The sequence below is a fragment of the Mytilus galloprovincialis genome, chromosome 12, assembly GCF_965363235.1.
Source record: "Mytilus galloprovincialis chromosome 12, xbMytGall1.hap1.1, whole genome shotgun sequence".
NCBI lineage: Eukaryota > Metazoa > Mollusca > Bivalvia > Mytilida > Mytilidae > Mytilus > Mytilus galloprovincialis.
Genome location: NC_134849.1, coordinates 40,944,295 through 40,963,511, shown reverse-complemented (window position 1 = coordinate 40,963,511; position 19,217 = coordinate 40,944,295). Strand labels below are relative to the sequence as shown.

Below are 19,217 nucleotides of genomic sequence, written 5' to 3'. Positions count from 1 at the left end.
AATGTCTCGCCTTCTATACTAATCATTGATATTATGTTGATAGTCCTAAGTATAAAGCTAAGCTTTATTACAACTGTCACATAAACTTAACATTAACCAAGATAACTAAACAAAGACCAATGAACCTTGAAAAAGAGGTCCAGGTCGGATGAACCATGCCAGGCAGACAGGTACAGCTAACAATGCTTCTATACATCATATATAGTTGACACATTACTTATTGTTTAGGAAAAATAGACCAAAACACAAAAACTTAACACTGTGCAGTGAACCGTGAAAATGAGGTCCGGTTAAATAAAACCTGCTCGACTGACATAAAGATCATAAAATATTTCCATACACCAAATATAGTTGACCTATGGCATATAGCATTAGATAAAAAGACCAAAACTCAAAAACTTAACTTTGACCACTGAACCATGAAAATGAGGTCAAGGTCACATGACATCTGCCCGCTAGACATGTACACTTAACAATCATTCAATACAACAAATATAGTAGACCTATTGCATATGGTATGAGAAAAACAGACCAAAACACAAAAATTTAACTATAACCACTGAACCATGAAAATGAGGTCAAGGTCAGATGACACCTGCCTGTTGGACATGTACACCTTACAGTCCTTCCATACACCGAATATACTAGCCCTATTGCTTATAGTATCTGAGATATGGACTTGACCACCAAATCTTAACCTTGTTCACTGAGCCATGAAATGAGGTCGAGGTCAAGTGAAAACTGTCCGACGGGCATGAGGACCTTGCAAAGTACACACATACCAAATATAGTTATCCTATTACTTATAATAAGAGAGAATTCAACATTACAAACAATTTGAACTTTTTTTTCAAGTGGTCACTGAACCATGAAAATGAGGTCAAGGACATTGGACATGTGACTGACGTAAACTTCGTAACATGAAGCATCTATATACAAAGTATGAAGCATCCAGGTCTTCCACCTTCTAAAATATAAAGCTTTTAAGAAGTGAGCTAACTCCGCCGCCGTTGCCGCCGCCGTAGCCGGATCACTATCCCTATGTCGAGCTTTCTGCAACAAAAGTTGCAGGCTCGACAAAAATTGACTATAAAGGGCAATAACTCCTAAAGGGGTCAACTGACCATTTCGGTCATGTTGACTTATTTGTAAATCTTACTTTGCTGAACATTATTGCTATTTACAGTTTATCTCTATCTATAATAATATTCAAGATAATTGCCCCAAAACGGTATAATTTCCTTAAAATTGCCAATTCCAGGGCAGCAACCCAACAACGGGTTGTCCGATTCGTCTGAAAATTTCAAGGGAGATAGATCTTGACCTGATAAACAATTTTACCCCCATGTAAGATTTGCTCTAAATGCTTTGTTTTCAGAGTTATAAGCCAAAAACTACATTTTACCCCTTTGTTCTATTTTTAGCCATGGCGGCCATCTTGGTTGGTTGGCCGGGTCACGCCACACATTTTTTAAACTAGATACCCCAATAATGATTGTGGCCAAGTTTAGTTTAATTTGGCCCAGTAGTTTCAGAGGAGAAGATTTTTGTAAAAGTTAACGACGACGGACGATGACGACGGACGCCAAGTGATGAGAAAAGCTCACTTGGCCTTTTAGGCCAGGTGAGCTAAAAAAAAACCTTAGAAATACCAGAAGAAAACTTCAAAGCACAAAATACATACTTTCCAGTTTTTTTTTATTTCAGATACATGAAATTTTGTACAAACATGTGACACCACCATGTTTATGGCCTGTGTATATATCATCCCTATATCTTGTGTCAGATAAAATTTATATCAGACAAGACAAAAAGTTCATATCATAAATTATTATTTTTCAATTGAAGGAAAATTCATAAATAAAGAACAAAGTATTGGCAAGTTATTCTAATTAGTCTCCTGACTGATCAAACAAAACTTCACTGTTTATGAATCTGTATCCTTCTTAAATCACCTTCTTTCTCATCATGATCAGTTTTTGACGACATGTTCTGTAGAGGTAATTAAAGCAAAGGCCAAACTTTCCACTGTAAAAAATATAAAATATTTGTTGTGAAATATGTTGGTGGTAAAATTTGTCTAATATCAGCTAATTTTTTAACGTTAAATACAGACCTTCTAAAATTCAAACTGACCACACGCACGATACACGCACGGTGAATGAACGATACACGCACGATACACGATACACGCACGATGGGCGATGAGCGTTACACGGAGGATAAACGCAAAATGAATGATGAATGATGAACGCACGATGCACGATGAATGATAAATACACGATACACGCACGCACGATACACACACGTTGAATGATTCATTGACGACTGAACAACGAACACTTTTTACACGATTCTCAAAGCTGTTTTTATTAAAAATAGTATTTAAAATTGATATGCATTTTCATTAAAGGCAATACTTGTAGCTGTTTTGCCGATACCACCATAACAGATAATATGCTATTTTGCCAGCTCAGATTCAAATAACTTAATTAAAGTCGGCTATTTTATAGGCACCGGAAATATTTGTGAACTTGGACAGAAGCTCATAACAATCAAAATATAGTGTCTTGATTTTGTTCAGCCTCACCCTGAGAGTTCAAGTTTACGGCAAACGAAGGCGAGACATTGTGTTCCGCGAAACTCTTACTAATTTTATTTCATACAGTTAAAAATCGAGATTTTATTTTTATGCATACAATGTCCGACGCATTATATCTACAGAGAGTGACTGGTTCTAGAAATTATTCTAACTAACATGTTTGATATAATTGATTGCAATAAATGAATGATCCATGTATTTTTACATGTTATATATTGTTTCACTTTGACGGATACATTTTATAAACGATTATATATGTATATATCTAAAAAATATTGTAAGCTGTTTTCGTTTTCACTACAAGCATAGCAGAAATTATTTGATTCTTTTATGTTAACATTCACTGCAAATTTTTGTAGTTCTGTACATATATACTTATCAACAGGACATATTAGGTTATAATTTCACCAATAAATGAGTAGTTAGAACGTGTCGGTTTTTCCTTGATATTGCCGAAAATCAGTGATCCGACTGACACAAGCGAACTGACATAACACCTGATCAAACAATCATAATTTCTTTTTTTAAGTTACAAAGTTCCTTATATTATCCATTGTTATCAGAATCGTATGTGTTAATTGAGAGCAAAATATATTATTTGTCAGAAAAATTTGATTCGTACAAATTAATTAGAACTACCTAAGAAAATGACATTTACTAAATAATTAGAAAATTAACATTTGTAATACCAAATACTTCATTATATACTTCTGAAACGACTTTTCGTCCTGAATATGCATGAAATGTTTTCCACTGGACGTTTAAACAACCACTGAATAATCAATTAATCAAATTTTGCTCTCAGTAAAAATGACTTCAACAATATAAGACACAATTGGTGTCTGTTGTTTGTTTGTACAGTAAATATACTGAATGTGTTTATATTCCTTTCCAATTTCAAGTATGTAAGAAAATTCATACATATTTTCAAACATCTTAGCTGACACTTCAAATTTCTAGGAGGTGAGATTCACGGGGTTTGACCTAAAACTCTTTGGGAAAATGCAATTTTTAATTCCAATTTGAAACCTAACGGTAATAGAGATCCCAAGGGCTTTTTTAAATGCATGTCTAATTTGATAAGGAGATTTGAAAAATCTATCTCAACATGCTCAATGGTAGTTGAAATTATTCAGTGCAATCATTTTGTGTCCGTCGTTGTCTTTCATACATATCAATGAATTGGTGTATCCACTGTTTGCTGTTCGTAATCTGTTGTTTATGGCAGTCAGGCCTCGCGATTGATTCCAAACTTAGGTAAATTAATGATCATTTATAGGGGAGGGGCTATTTTTCTCGATGCAAACATTATTTTCCTTCCTGAAAAAAAAAAACAGCTTAACAATTTTCTATATGTTTTCATTAAATCATAAACCGATGCATATTAAATGATTTTTAAAAAATTTAAAAACATATTTTTATGGTAAAGATATCTAAATGTCTGGGTAATTTTCCTCTCTAAATAATATTTTTTTTTTCATTTTTTAAGGTAATAGTGTTATCAGTTATGTAATTTGACACGTGTCTTATAGTTCAGTGATTTTCGGAAAAATTAACGAAAACTGGCACAGGCATTGTTCAATTATTATCAGTGATCTTTTATTGATTAAATTTGAATATATGCATTAAATATCAATCTCAATCTAGATAAGAAATTTGTTTACACTGCACATCACTCTTTTAGTCCTTAGTAGCATTTTATAACATATTAGTGCACTTATGAGTCCTTAGCCGTGTTTAGACATGTTAGACGCACCATTTTCTGCTCCATTTCAATCCTCCATTTTATTCAATTAATTGTGATTCTCTTTATCTCTTTAATTTATGTTTTTGCAGACAAAAACAATTCGCAGAATTAATCTAAAATAGCAGACATTAAACTCTTTCTTTTAAAAACTTTTAGCATTTTAACATTTTTTCGAGATTTAACCATTTATTAGCTTAAGAGCATATTTCCCTTCTGTTTAGAAATTTGGCTTGATACCGTATGGAGATTTTTGTTCCAACTATTATGAAGAAATTAACGACTTTTTTAACTAGATAAATATTCAACAAAAATACCGTTTTTTCTTAAATCAATTTCTTTTAACAAAAATAGAATTGTTACACAAATGTAGAAAGAACCCAAGTTTGTAACGAAGATATTCCTTATCTCTTTACCGAAATCTGCATATCTTTATATTTTGAAACATAAAATCTTAAGGGTGTCTGCTCAAAGGACAGAAATGTCCAAGAAACCGAAATATTAAGGAAATGTCGAATAATTCAAACCCATTTGTCTTTTAAATTTAGCACATGAAGATATAATTTTTAGCACATATACACATGTACAAATTGATTTTGTAAAAAAAATACTGTCGGTCTAAAACTGTATCGCATGCCCATAAATGTCCTAAAGCTTTAAATGTCAGATCATGAGGGTCTGAATGGGGATTCAGTATTTCTGTATTCTATATTTTTAAGCAATTTGTTTTATAATTCGTTTTACCTTTTGCCGATCATTCTTTATTTCATATATTCTAGTACCTCATCATTTTCTTTTCTATTTGTCTGGTTATTTTTTGTATTCTTTATTTTTTTGTCTATAATTTCCTTCTATAAACCCCCATTCACACCCTCATGTATAATGGAAGACGATAAACATTTTAGTATACATACCACCCGTTGTCACTTTCACCTGACATACAAATCACATATTGTTATTACGGCCCGTTATTTCCACCTGGACACAGGACTTATATAATATATATATTACGTAATAATAACGGATATAGTAAATTCAGTAGAATATAACATGTATCAACGCACTGACTTCTTAAATGTATTTTGAACTGACAATTGTAAATAGTATTTTTAGTTATTTTAAAACTAAGAATGAAAATCGGGAGTGTGTCAAAGAGACAACAATCCGAAAAGAACAATTGACAGCCGAAGGCCACCAGTTATATTTGCTAATGTTTTTGTTTCGAATAAGGCAAAAGCCATTGTATTTTCAGAAAATCTCTAAACGGGTAATGAGAGTTTAGCGACCTTGACTTGCTAACAGCCCTAGCACTGTCTCTAAACATTGTCGAATTTAAAAGCCTATATCAATTAAGGGATATGCTACCTAGCTTTTAGAGTTTACAAAAATATACATTTCAGAACCAAATTTTGGCTTCTTTATATTTATACCAAAATTGAGTTCAAGGCAGTATTTTGTCGAAGAGAACTATTACCCAAAGTGCAACATGCGAGAAGAAGTTTCATTTCCCTTATTGTTTTTAGTGATGTGACTAATCTTTCGAGGTTACGTCACGGAAATATATCTTAAATGAAAAGGTGCAACTGGGTGCATCCCTAAAAAACAAATTAAAAAAAATGCTTTATATACTGACATTGAAACAAATATACTGCTCATAATAATTGCACATATGTAGACTTTAATTAAGATATCCCGCGTTTTATAAACCATCGCACTCCATTGCGCCAAAGTCGTCAGCTTGAGTTGTTCGTGGACCGTTTTCACAAATTCTGGTATTAATACTTTGTTGTTTCCAGTTAATCGCCATTTTGAATACGTGTTTTAAATATTTATATATTTAAATGATACTTGTCCACACATGAACATGTTGAAGCTGGTTACGAGGTTTCAATACATATTCGTACAATCGTTCTTAAAGTTTTTGAAAATACGTGTTGAAGTTTTGATAACAAGAAAAAGATGTGGCATGATTGGGGATGAGACAACTCAAAATAAAATGACACAGAAGTTTTCACCATAAGTCACCCCACGGCTTTCAACAGTTAGTAATGAACACACCACAGTAATTATTTTCATAAATTATCTCATACAAAATGTTAAACAGACAATTTGTTAAAAAAAATGAGGAAATAAATCAATAAAATATTCCTGTTGATACTATCTTTTGATTGAAAAAAGCTTCTGTCCAAGTTTGATAAAAACCCAGGACAGTTTATCAATCTAATAAGTGTTTTAAAACTTCTTGATACTATCTTATGATTTTTAACAAGCTTCTGTCCAAGTTTAATAGAAATCCAGGATAGTTTAAAAAACGGTCATTAACATTTCAAAGACGCCGACGGAATGTAGGATCGCTTAGTCTCGCTTTTTTGACTAAAGTCAAAGACTCGACAAAAAACATACAAATCAGATTTTTTTATGACATACGGGCGCACTACGCTTTTTTTATACGCCCGTCAACATTTTGACGGGACGTTTTATGGTATACAAATGTCCGGCGTCCGTCCGTCCGCATGTCGCACTGTAACTTGAGAACCGCTTATCCATTTCATGAAACTTAACATAGTTGTTTCTTATGATGGTTTTCGGAATTTACTCATATTTTTAGTGAAACCATTTGTATTTACACGCATCTTTGTCGGAATTAAAATAAAAACAAAACACTTATAAATATATATATATTCCTTTTGTCTCCGTATATCTTACATAAACATTTTAACAAGCTGACCACACTCTTATTTATAAGTTGGCGCACATCAAAGTCGTGCTCCTATGGCAAACAATTTTGTTGCAAACGAAATGAAACAACAGCAAAATCATTTGTCCTTTTCATCATCTAAATAAGGACACAACACATTAATTAAATATTTGAAGCATAAATCTTTTCGATACAATTGTTTTAAATCACTTAAAATAAAAAAGATCGTCATTTTTTAATCAGTTGCTATACAAAATGTTATTTGGCACGTGTCAAACGGTTCATTGATTTTCGGCATATCAAAGAAAAACCGGCACGTGTCTAAATAATGTTGAATATCTCGTTTATTTATGATTATTTTTCTGTAAAATTTGAAATTTATGCATTAAATATCAATCTCTAACATGATATATAAAAATAATACATATAACAGCACTCCTTCTATTCCTTAGTGGCATTGTATAGTCAAAGCCTTAGTGCACTATGGATTCCTTAGCAGTGTTAAGACGTACCGAAAAAAAACAACATCCGTCATTCTTTAATAATCATAGAAGGTTAACAACTAGTTTGTTTCCCGGCCGTTATTGAAATTCTTGACAATACCTTAATATTTGTATGTTCCGAAGGCATACTGAATGTTTTACGGAGGGGACCAACCTAGTCAGTAACAACGTACTATTGTGAATTATTTTTCGGATAATAATCTTTTAGACATACATTAAAAACGGTGTCATTGATAGGCAACAATGAACACAATGAAAAATGAATCTGTGAAAGTGTTCCATGTTTATTCCATTCAAGTAAAGACTTGTTATGATAATACCATATATTTAATTAATTTATGAAAAAAAAAACAAAAAAAAACAAGATTATATCTTAAACTTGTAAATCTAATTTCAAGTTTTAAAAGTTCCTCAATTTAAAATAATACATGATATATTTGCGTGATCTTATATTTGTTTAATTAAAATAATGCCTTCAAATACATGTAATGTTTATTTTTATTCAATTTTCCACAAAACATTTCAGCTTAGTTTAAATGAAAGAACAGAGAATTCCAACACTGTTGAAGAGAATATACATATTCGTGTTAATTCGCCTCAATTTAATTTGTTAATTCATGTTTGACATTTAACATTTTAATCCGTAATCCTCATTTACCCGACAATCTTGTATATTGTATTTTCTCAATGAAATAACATAACGTGCATGTGACCATCAGAAACTAAGACAAAAAATGATATTTATAATGGTATTTATCAAAACTTAAATATTTCGAAATATCTTAGTAGCATAGGAATTTGCCAAATAAGCGAAGAATTATAATCTACCTAGGATTTACAACCAAGGATTTGTATAGTTTCTTTTCAATAAAATATTGTTGGTGTTTTTGGCAACTATAGCAGCAACATTGCCGTTATTAAATAAAAATATTAAATTTTCGTTATCTGATAAGTATAGCCGCGGGTTAAAATGTTCATTAAAATGTATAATATTATACTATAATGGGCATTTTAGAATGGTATGAAGTTCATCTTCAATAGTAGAGCTACAATACATGTCATCTCGTGGACTTCTTTTCTTTCATACTTTCCAGTTTCTATTTTTTTAGTGGAGCTACCCCACATTTAAAGGAGTAGGTTCAGTAAGACCCCTTTTTGGCCCCAAAATATAGCAGTTTTACAAAATTGTTAAAATGTAAACCTTTAGTTATTTATTGGACAGTAGAATGCTTCTGCTACATAAATATGGGCTGTTTTTGACAATACAATGCACATATATCCGGTACTAGCACCATTAAGTCATGCTAAATTACTGAAATCCTCATAATTCTAGCATTTTAGTTAAATTTTAGACGGTTTTCGTGCAAAACGAAAGTGCACATTCGTGTTCATCCTTAATATTGAAATGTAAGTTGTATTTTATGATAATACATAACATATATAAAGGTTGAGGATGAACACGGATGCGGCCACTTTCATTTTTACCAAAAACCATCTGAAAAGTGACATTTTTCGGCATATTAGGTAGATTTTTCATATTTGAGCTTGAATCGGATCGTTTTTAATGACTAAATCTGTTAAAATCTTTCACATAAACTAATTAATTCAAATAAAATAGACACTAAAAGTGTTCAAAAAGTGGTCAAAATCTTTCGTCAGATGAACCTGAAATTTGAGGCCATAATCGGTCCTTACCGGACCTACTCCTTTTGCAAAAACACATTTGTTTTTAATTGACAGAATATGTTTTACAAATATCAGTTGGCCAACAGTATATTTTTAAGTCCATTTTCGCTCAGTTGAATAGAAATTCCAATTTTAACTCTTCTGTCGTAGAAATGTCAATATCATGTTATTGTTTGTACGTAAAACGTGTATCATTATATCAAAATGTGTCAGTCCCAGCCAAGATTCACCGAATAACCACAAAATCTTTACAGATGATAAAATATTTACACAAAAAGTCATGAATCTGTATGAACGTTATGTACGATGAAGTTAATTAAGAGTCTACAAGAAAGTAAGTATGACTGTAAATCTTATTTAAAGTCGGAACATACATATATATTATATATATATACATATACTTTAATCGCTCTATAACCGACTATCATATAAAAACCGCAATGTATGAACGTTACACAATTAGAGATGCACATTGCACGTTATCTGATCTACACAATTATACACGATTGACGAACGCACGATACACGGTTAAGAATGAATGATTGATGAACGCACGATACACGCACAATACACGGTTAAGAATGAATGTTTGATGAGCGCACGATACACGATTCAGAATACACGATGCACGCACGTTACACGGAAAATACACGGAACGATGAATGATGAACGCATGATTGGTACACGCACGATACACGCACGATGCACGCACGCAACACGCACGATACACGATGAACGCACGGAATAATGGTCAGTTTGAATTTTAGAAGGTCTGTATAAAATCATATCATATTTCCACTCTGCTAAAAAGAAACAAAATCACTTTTCTTTGAAGAATTTGAATTACATGTATCTTCAGAGAGAATTTTTTTGGATGTTATTCCCATTAATTAGGAATTTTTCAAAACTAATAGCTGTCATTTTTTTTTTTAGAGAAATCTTGTATGAAATTAAGAAAGACAAGAAGACAAGAAATGAGCTGTTAAATTGACAGCAAATTGGTTTGCTGTATTGTGAAAGGCATAGAAAATATTTATTATATTCTTAAAAGGTATACTTTTATTATGTTGTATGTTTTATATTTTATGTGTGTATAGTCTCTCATAACTTTTTTAGAGTGGCTCTTGTTTTATATGTGAAGTTGCAGAGTTCGCGAAAAGTGTCAGTCCTCAGGATTTCACCACCAAAATTTTGCATAGGACTGACACACTTTTAGTATTTTTCAATAGAATTAATGGTGAGGACCAGCAGATTTTCTTCAAGGACCACCAGGGGAACAAAGATTTCGCGAACTCTGGAAGTTGTAATATTATGTAAATGAGGTGGTACTCAGAAAAAATATTGTCTTGTCTTGTCTGTCTATTAAAATTTTAAAAGCATTGGTCACATGTGGTTCATAAGTAACAGGCCTGTAGCCAGGAATTTCCAAAGGGGGGTTATCTGGACTGACGAACTCAACTTTAACAGTCACAATTCGAACAGAACGTTGACTTTAACAGTGCTTATTTGTTTTCAAGGGGGGTTCGGACGAGAACCCCGAACCCCCCGAACTCCCCTGGCTACGGGTATGAGTAATTGCAGGAAAACAACACAAAGTGCCACTTTCAATCTGTCAAGACCATAACTCCTCAGACCTGGACACAAAAGTGAAAATCATTAATATCGAATTAATTTTTTTGTCATTAGTATCAACATATTAAAATTTAAAAGCCTTAGTTGAACGGTTCATAAGTTATTGCATGATTGGCTGGCACAATTCATCTACCCCAGATGCATTTTGTTAGTTTGCTTCTTCGGGTTGCTGTGTAGTTAATGTATGCCCACATCTCCTTTAATCACAGTAAGTGTTAAGTTTGACTATCTGTTATGGACATATCACTGATTTTAATTTTCACTTAATGATGTAAATGTATTTAATAAATAATAAACTGTTAAGGGGGCTCGGAGGTCTAAATGATTTTTTTTAATATAGGATTTCGCTATATTTTTCCATAAATGATCTTTATCTTATACTTGATGGAAAAATAAAATAAACTAGAGGCTCTAAAGAGCCTGTGTCGCTCACCTTGGTCTATGTGAATATTAAACAAAGGATGCAGATGGATTCATGACAAAATTGTGTTTTGGTGATGGTGATGTGTTTGTAAATCTTACTTTACTGAACATTCTTGCTGCTTACAATTATCTCTATCTATAATGAACTTGGCCCAGTAGTTTCAGAGGAGAAGATTTTTGTAAAAGATAACTAAGATTTACGAAAAATGGTTCAAAATTGACTATAAAGGGCAATAACTCCTAAAGGGGTCAACTGACCATTTCAGTCATGTTGACTTATTTGTAAATCTTACTTTGCTGAACATTATTGCTGTTTACAGTTTATTTCTATCTATAATAATATTCAAGATAATAACCAAAAACAGCAAAATTTCCTTAAAATTACCAATTCAGGGGCAGCAACCCAACAACAGGTTGTCCGATTCATCTGAAAATTTCAGGGCAGATAGATCTTGACCTGATAATTAATTTTACTGCATGTCAGATTTGCTCTAAATGCTTTGGTTTTTGAGTTATAAGCCAAAAACTGAATTTTGCCCCTATGTTCTATTTTTAGCTGTGGCGGCCATCTTGGTTGGTTGGCCAGGTCACGCCACACATTTTTAAAACTAGATACATCAATGATGATTGTGGCCAAGTTTGGTTTAATTTGGCCCAGTGGTTTCAGAGGAGAAGATTTTTGTAATAGATTACTAAGATTTACGAAAAATGGTTAAAAATTGACTATAAAGGGCAATAACTCCTAAAGGGGGTCAACTGACCATTTCAGTCATGTTCACTTATTTGTAAATCTTACTTTGCTGAACATTATTGCTGTTACAGTTTATCTCTATCTATAATAATATTCAAGATAATAACCAAAAACAGCAAAATTTCCTTAAAATTACCAATTCAGGGGCAGCAACCCAACAACAGGTAGTCCGATTCATCTGTAAATTTCAAGGCAGATAGATCTTGACCTGATAATGAATTTTACTTATGTCAGATTTGCTCTAAATGCTTTGGTTTATGAGTTATAAGCCAAAAACTGAATTTTACCCCTGTTCTATTTTTAGCTGTGGCGGCCATCTTGGTTGGTTGGCCGGGTCACGCCACACATTTTTTAAACTAGATACCCCAATTGTGATTGTGGCCAAGTTTGGTTTAATTTGGCCCAGTAGTTTCAGAGGAGAAGATTTTTGTAAAAGATTACTAAGATTTACGAAAAATGGTTAAAAATTGACTATAAATGGCAATAACTCCTAAAGGGGTCAACTGACCATTTCGGTCATGTTGACTTATTTGTAAATCTTACCTTGCTGAACATTATTGCTGTTTACAGTTTATCTCTATCTATAATAATATTCAAGATAATAACCAAAAACAGCAAAATTTCCTTAAAATTACCAATTCAGGAGCAGCAACCCAACAACGGCTTGTCAGATTCATCTGAAAATTGCAGGGCAGATAGATCTTGACCTGATAAACAATTTTACCCCCATGTCAGATTTGCTCTAAATGCTTTGGTTTTTGAGTTATAAGCCAAAAACTGCATTTTACCCCTATGTTCTATTTTTAGCCATGGCGGCCATCTTGGTTGGTTGGCCGGGTCACGCCACACATTTTTTAAACTAGATACCCCAATGATGATTGTGGCCAAGTTTGGTTTAATTTGGTCCAGTAGTTTCAGAGGAGAAGATTTTTGTAAAAGTTATCGACGCCGGACGCCGGACGCCGGACGCCAAGTGATGAGAAAAGCTCACTTGGCCCTTCGGGCCAGGTGAGCTAAAAAATGGGGTCACCGATCATTTACGCTCACAATCTGCCTCGAAAGAAGCATACATTTTTGTAAAGGTAATTTTTTTCTGTTGAACTAATAGGTAATATCGAAATAAAAAAAGAACTTAATTACAGAAATCCCTCAATAGTTTAGTTTAAGTACAGCTTATTTGAAAATAATAATAAACAAGAGGCTCTCAAGAGCCTGAATCGCTCACCTTAATTCTTTTGGTTAAATCTCTCATCAATGATTATTTTGGCTTTTCAATTTATTTAAATGTTTTTTGGATCGTCCTATTTTCTTCAAAAGCCAAAAAAATAATCATTTTCTCCTATGTTCTATTTTAGCCATAGGAGCTATGTTTCTTGACATACAAGGAAATAAAATATAAAATTTATACTAGATACTCTGAAACTCATTTAGCCTAAGTTTGGCTGAAATTGATACAGCATTTTCAAAGGAGAAGATTTTTTAAAGTAAGTCAACATGATGAACAAATTGTGAAAAAAGTCTTTAAAGGGCAATAACTCCTTTAGGGGTCAATTGACAATTTTGGTCAAATTGACTTAATTGAAGATCTTACTTTGCTGAACATTATTGCTGTTTACAGTTTATTTCTATCTATAATTATATATATATTCAAGATAATAAACAAAAACAGCAAAATTTCCTTAAAATTATCAATTCAGGGGCAGCAACCCAACAACAGGTTGTCTGATTCATCTGAAAATTTCAGGGCAGATAGATCTTGACCTGATAAACAATATTACCCACGTCAGATTTGCTCTAAATGCTTTGGTTTTTGAGTTATAAGCCAAAAACTGCATTTGACCCCTATGTTCTATTTTTAGCAATGGCGACCATGTTTGTTGATAGATCATAACTTCGGATACAATTTACAAACTAGATACCCTAAGGAACATTCAGATAAAGTTTGGAAGTATTTGGCCCAGTAGTTTCAGAGGAGAAGATTTTTGTAAAAGATTACTAAGATTTACGAAAAATGGTTAAAAATTGACTATAAAGGGCAATAAGTGCTAAAGGGGTCAACTGACCATTTCCGTCATGTTGACTTATTTGTAAATCTTACTTTGCTGAACATTATTGCTGTTTACAGTTTATCTCTATCTATAATAATATTCAAGATAATAACCAAAAACAGCAAAATTTCCTTAAAATTACCAATTCAGGGGCAGCAACCCAACAACAGGTTGTCTGATTCATCTGAAAATTTTAGGGCAGATAGAATCTTGACCTGATAAACAATATTACCCCATGTCAGATTTGCTCTAAATGCTTTGGTTTTTGAGTTATAAGCCAAAAACTGCATTTGACCCCTATGTTCTATTTTTAGCAATGGCGACCATGTTTGTTGATAGATCAAAACTTTGGATACAATTTATAAATTAGATACCCTAAGGAACATTCAGTTAAAGTTTGAAAGTATTTGGCCCAGTAGTTTCAGAGGAGAAGATTCTTGAAATAGTTTACGACGACGACAGACGACGACAGACGACGGACGACGACGGACGCCAAGTGATGGCATAAGCTCACTTGTCCCTTCGGGACAGGTGAGCTAAAAATATAGGTCACCAATGAGTTAAAAAAAGATATTTCCATTTTAATGCCAAAAAATTAAATTTTCCACCAAAGGGAGATAATTTGGAGCTTTTTCAATGATATGAACATTTTAAAAGTCATCTGGGGCCAAACAAATTGATTTTTTTTCTTGATTTTTGTACCATATGATAAAGTAACAACTAATAAAGTAATGAATAAAATCTGTAAAGAAAAAAAAATGTTTAATTGATTTCTGAAACTTTTATACCCTTGAGCCTCCTTAACACAAAGATATGTCTTACCTATTTGTTATTTTGATAATGCAAATATGGAAATTAAAATAGCAATTCTTTTAACATGTAAGTTATGCAAATATTCAAAGTCAATGAACCAGGACTGAAGGTACAGGGCTAAACAATTTCCACGGAAATGAAATGTGCCAATGCATATACAACTGCATACCAAATATCATTGACCTACCACTAATGGTTAACCTCAACCTAGACCTAATCACAAACTAATACATTGTTGACGCTGACGCAGACGCCGGAAACAGTATACCTATGTTTTGCTTTTTGACTCATTCAAGGTGAGACAAAAACTGTTAAGCCATTCTGATAAGCATGATAATTTAGTAACACACAAGTTATTAACAACAATTCACCTGACTATTTTCTGACATGAAAAATAAAAAAATGTGTATACTTACAATGAGGAAAGGATCCTCTCTTGATAACATTATTCAGGAAGGAAGATAAAAACTGTATACATCTGGAGAACTCGGTTTCCATCACAACAATGGTTTTTACGCTAAAATATGAAACTTAGAATAAGTTATTTGTTTCTTCACAGATTGATACACAAGATGTGACAAGTGAGCAAACTAAATTCTAATACTGCATAATGTGATTTCATGGGAATAAGTGAAACATTAATCTACAAATCTATGAATTACAAATTATTTATAGGCTTGCATGCACTTTGTCATAACCATGAAAATAAATATCCACTAAGATAAAATTGAGAATGGAAATGAGAAATGTGTCAAAGAGACAACAACCTGACCATGCATGGAACAGACAACAGCGGTATGCATCCTTTGATATTTTCATCAGTGTTATTTTCTGTAGAATATCTCGATTTGTTCAGCTTATTTCCAACTATGTATTGAGTTTTGATTATAAATAACACATCTTATTCTAAGAACAGTTGGCTGTTTCAATGTTCGTATTTATGAACCCTTTGAAAAAAATTCTTGGTCAGCCCTTTTTGTAACACAAATCTAGGCCCCAAACGCCTGCTATCGTAGGCACCCATCCCTAGATTTTCCATGCAGTTCAACTTTTTCCATGATAAAATGATGGAAAATGATGGAAATTTTGTTTTTTTCCATGAGTTTCCATGGAATTTCATGGAAAAATAATTCATGTCAGATGGAAAACTTATATGTGTTACTTATTCCATCATTTTCCATGATAAGATGGAAAACTTTCCATGGAATTCCATGGAAAAAATACTTTTTGGATGGAAAATGGGATGGAAAGTAGACTAATAAAACTTTGTAGATGGAAAAGAGGATGGAAAGTGGACTTAGAATATTTTTGAGATGGAAAAGAGGATGGAATCTTGACTTAGAATATTTTTAACATGGAAAAATTATAGAATCTTAACTTAGAATATTTTTGAGATGGAAAGTCATGGAAAAAATGTACACAAATTACATACATTAATTCTTTATCATCAATTAGACAGTGAAAGAAATGTAAAGTGCCATCTGGTTTTCATTGGTCTTTGTGTAGAAGACAGGAAATGATATGACCATACAGTGTGAGGCCAAATGTAGGGTAGAACATGGATTTATACATTTTTGTGCAATTATTATTACTTAAAACATAAAAATGGTAAATAAACAATAAATGGACAATCTTTTATTAAAATATATATAAAATATCCAAGATTTTGGTAAATAACAGTATTCAATTGTGACTCTTTTAAAAGAAACCAGATAACTCCTCATACATCCCCCAACACATTGAAAATTTGAACTTGCAATGGATATGCAGGCAACAAATAAAGATGTCTTCTCTCCTGAACAAAATGCAAAATTTATATTGGACTTAGATTAAATAGTTCCAAATAGTTCTTGACATCGAATAGTGCAGATTTATTCTCTGATGACTTGCATTGACTGTTGGATTTAGAGCATATTTTTTGGTAAGTACACTGAATTAGATTCTACCATTTTAAGTGTGTGCAAGCTCCTTTAGTTCAACATAAAAACATCATGAAAACACCTATAGTAGATTTTTCACTTATAATTATAATGATTGGGTATTAAGACAAGACAAGCTGTATATGGTGTATTATAATAACTAATAATCCACTAATGAAGTAATTTGGTTATAAAATTTAAGATCCGTTGAAATTGGTTGCCAATGAGAAATAGATCCATAAAAGTAAAAAAAGTGTATCTTTACAGCAAACTGCAGATCAACACTAAGTTCTAAATATATGGAAAATATCAATGAAGACATTTATATACAATAATTATGGAAAAAAATATTTAGGACAAAGACTAAAGTTGTTAACCATTATTAATAATGCCATTATTTAAAGAATATCTCTTTATTTATAACAGTAAAATTATTTTTAGGTATCATGAGGAAGAAATGAAACTCCAATAAAATGGTTAATGCTGTTCTACAAGATGGATCTACTGAAGCCTGGTGCTGACATAAGTGACATTTATAACCTTAATTTCTTGATATAAAGGCAGTGCAAACATATACCAGTATTGAAAGTTTTTCTTGTTTGTTGTATTTATTATAATACATTAAATAAGTTTGAATTAAAGGTTAAAATGATGTTTGAGTCTATTGCTTATTACTGACCATTGTAAGACTCAAAAGACCTTACCAAACCGAAAAAAGCATGGCACCTAGTTTTTTTTATCTTCATTATTACAGATATTGTTAAACAGGGTATATTGTCAAAAGGTTAATTTGAGCAATTCATTTCAAAAGGAAATGATGGAAATATTTCCATGGAATTCCATGGAAAAAGAAATTCTATGTAATATATTTCCATGGAATTCCATGGAAAAACTTCATGGAAAATATTTTCCATGGAATTCCATGGAAAATGTTTTAGATGGAAATATTATTCCTTTTTTCTCTTTTTATTTTCCATGGATTTCCATGGAAAACAGGTTCCAATACTCCATGGAATTCCATGGAAAAATATTCCATGGAATTCCATGCAGTTTTCCATGATAGATGATGGAAAATCTAGGGATGGGCACAATCTGAAGAATCTGAGCTTATTCTCAAGACTGGTATTTTTCGTGTATCCTTTTTGCATATACCCAGACGGCGTTAAAAATGAACGATATTCATTTGATAACAGTAAATTGGTGAAAAATACACTGGCTATCAACCAATCAAAACCCAGGATTCTTACATAAGGTGTTACTAAAACTAAAATAACATAACATACCATTAAATATCTTTTTATTAAATATAACCCTTCCTGACGATTTATTTTTAGGGCTATTCCATTTAAATGTATGTTGGAGGGTAGGAAGTGAAGTTTAATTATTGAATGTAAGTCATGGGTCTTTTTTCAGGATGCATCTGGCAGTCTATTACCATTTTTCAAAATTATATAAAAAATGGTTCTTGGTTATACAGATATTTTGAAAGTCCTTTCCAACCCTCCCACATACATTTGAATGGAATAGCCCTTAAGATATTTTCCAACTTGCAAATATCAAGAAAATAAGTTGGTTAGCCTTAAATGATAGCTATCAATCATCTCACCTGACTTCCTGTATGCCTTGATCCCATCTTGATTGAAATGTAAGTATAAGATTCAACACTCTCATTACTGCCTCCTTTAAGAAGGCCACTTTTTTATGTAGCAAACAACGTTCATGTATTTTATTTACAAATTTAGTATGGACGGATATTATCTGGTCTAAATCTGTAGCTTTCTGTAGCTCCTCCTTGAATTCTAATCCAGTGCTATGTAAAATCTAAAATTAAACATAAGAATATATATCTCTTTGACACATTCCCCATTTCCATTCTCAATTTTATCAATCTGTACTATTCTGCTTATATTATCTGGTGTGAATCCAGGGGGTGAATAGGATATTTTACTCTTTTGTTCACACCCCCCCTCCCCCGAAAAAAAAAATCATGTTTCCAACAATTAGTGCTGCAGGGATGATTCCAGGTGTTTTCAAATGGGTCCCTTGAACATCATTTTGGGAATTTTTATCCCAATTGGGAATTTTTTATGCATACAATCTAAGACGAAGTAATATCATTATACCGTAAAAACAGACCAGATGCTCCGCAGGGCGCAGCTTTATACGACCGCAGAGGTTGAACTCTCCAACGGTTGAGGCAAGTATGGACACCACATTCAGATTCAGCTCTAAATTTGGATTTTCTTTTTATTTATGAAATCTGAAATTAGAAAATTGAACACCCCCCCCCCCCACAATTATTCAATTTTTGATGAAATCAAACAAACTTTAATTTTGGACCCCGATTTGGACCAACTTGAAAACTGGGCCAATAATCAAAAATCTAAGTACATGTTTA

General features: G+C 32.5%; 1 protein-coding gene across 1 annotated transcript in view; it reads right to left on the bottom strand.

The window, feature by feature from the left end:
• Nucleotides 1-1,869: 1,869 nt before the first annotated feature.
• Nucleotides 1,870-19,217, bottom strand: part of LOC143053587 (gamma-tubulin complex component 5-like) — a 75,762-nt gene continuing 58,414 nt past the window's right edge. The window contains exons 20-22 of the mRNA XM_076226383.1: nucleotides 18,426-18,640; nucleotides 15,317-15,417; nucleotides 1,870-2,028 (exon numbers count right to left, since the gene is read on the bottom strand). Coding sequence (XP_076082498.1) covers nucleotides 1,973-2,028; nucleotides 15,317-15,417; nucleotides 18,426-18,640 — 372 coding nt within the window. The 3' untranslated portion in view covers nucleotides 1,870-1,972. The remainder of the gene's footprint in view (nucleotides 2,029-15,316; nucleotides 15,418-18,425; nucleotides 18,641-19,217) is intronic.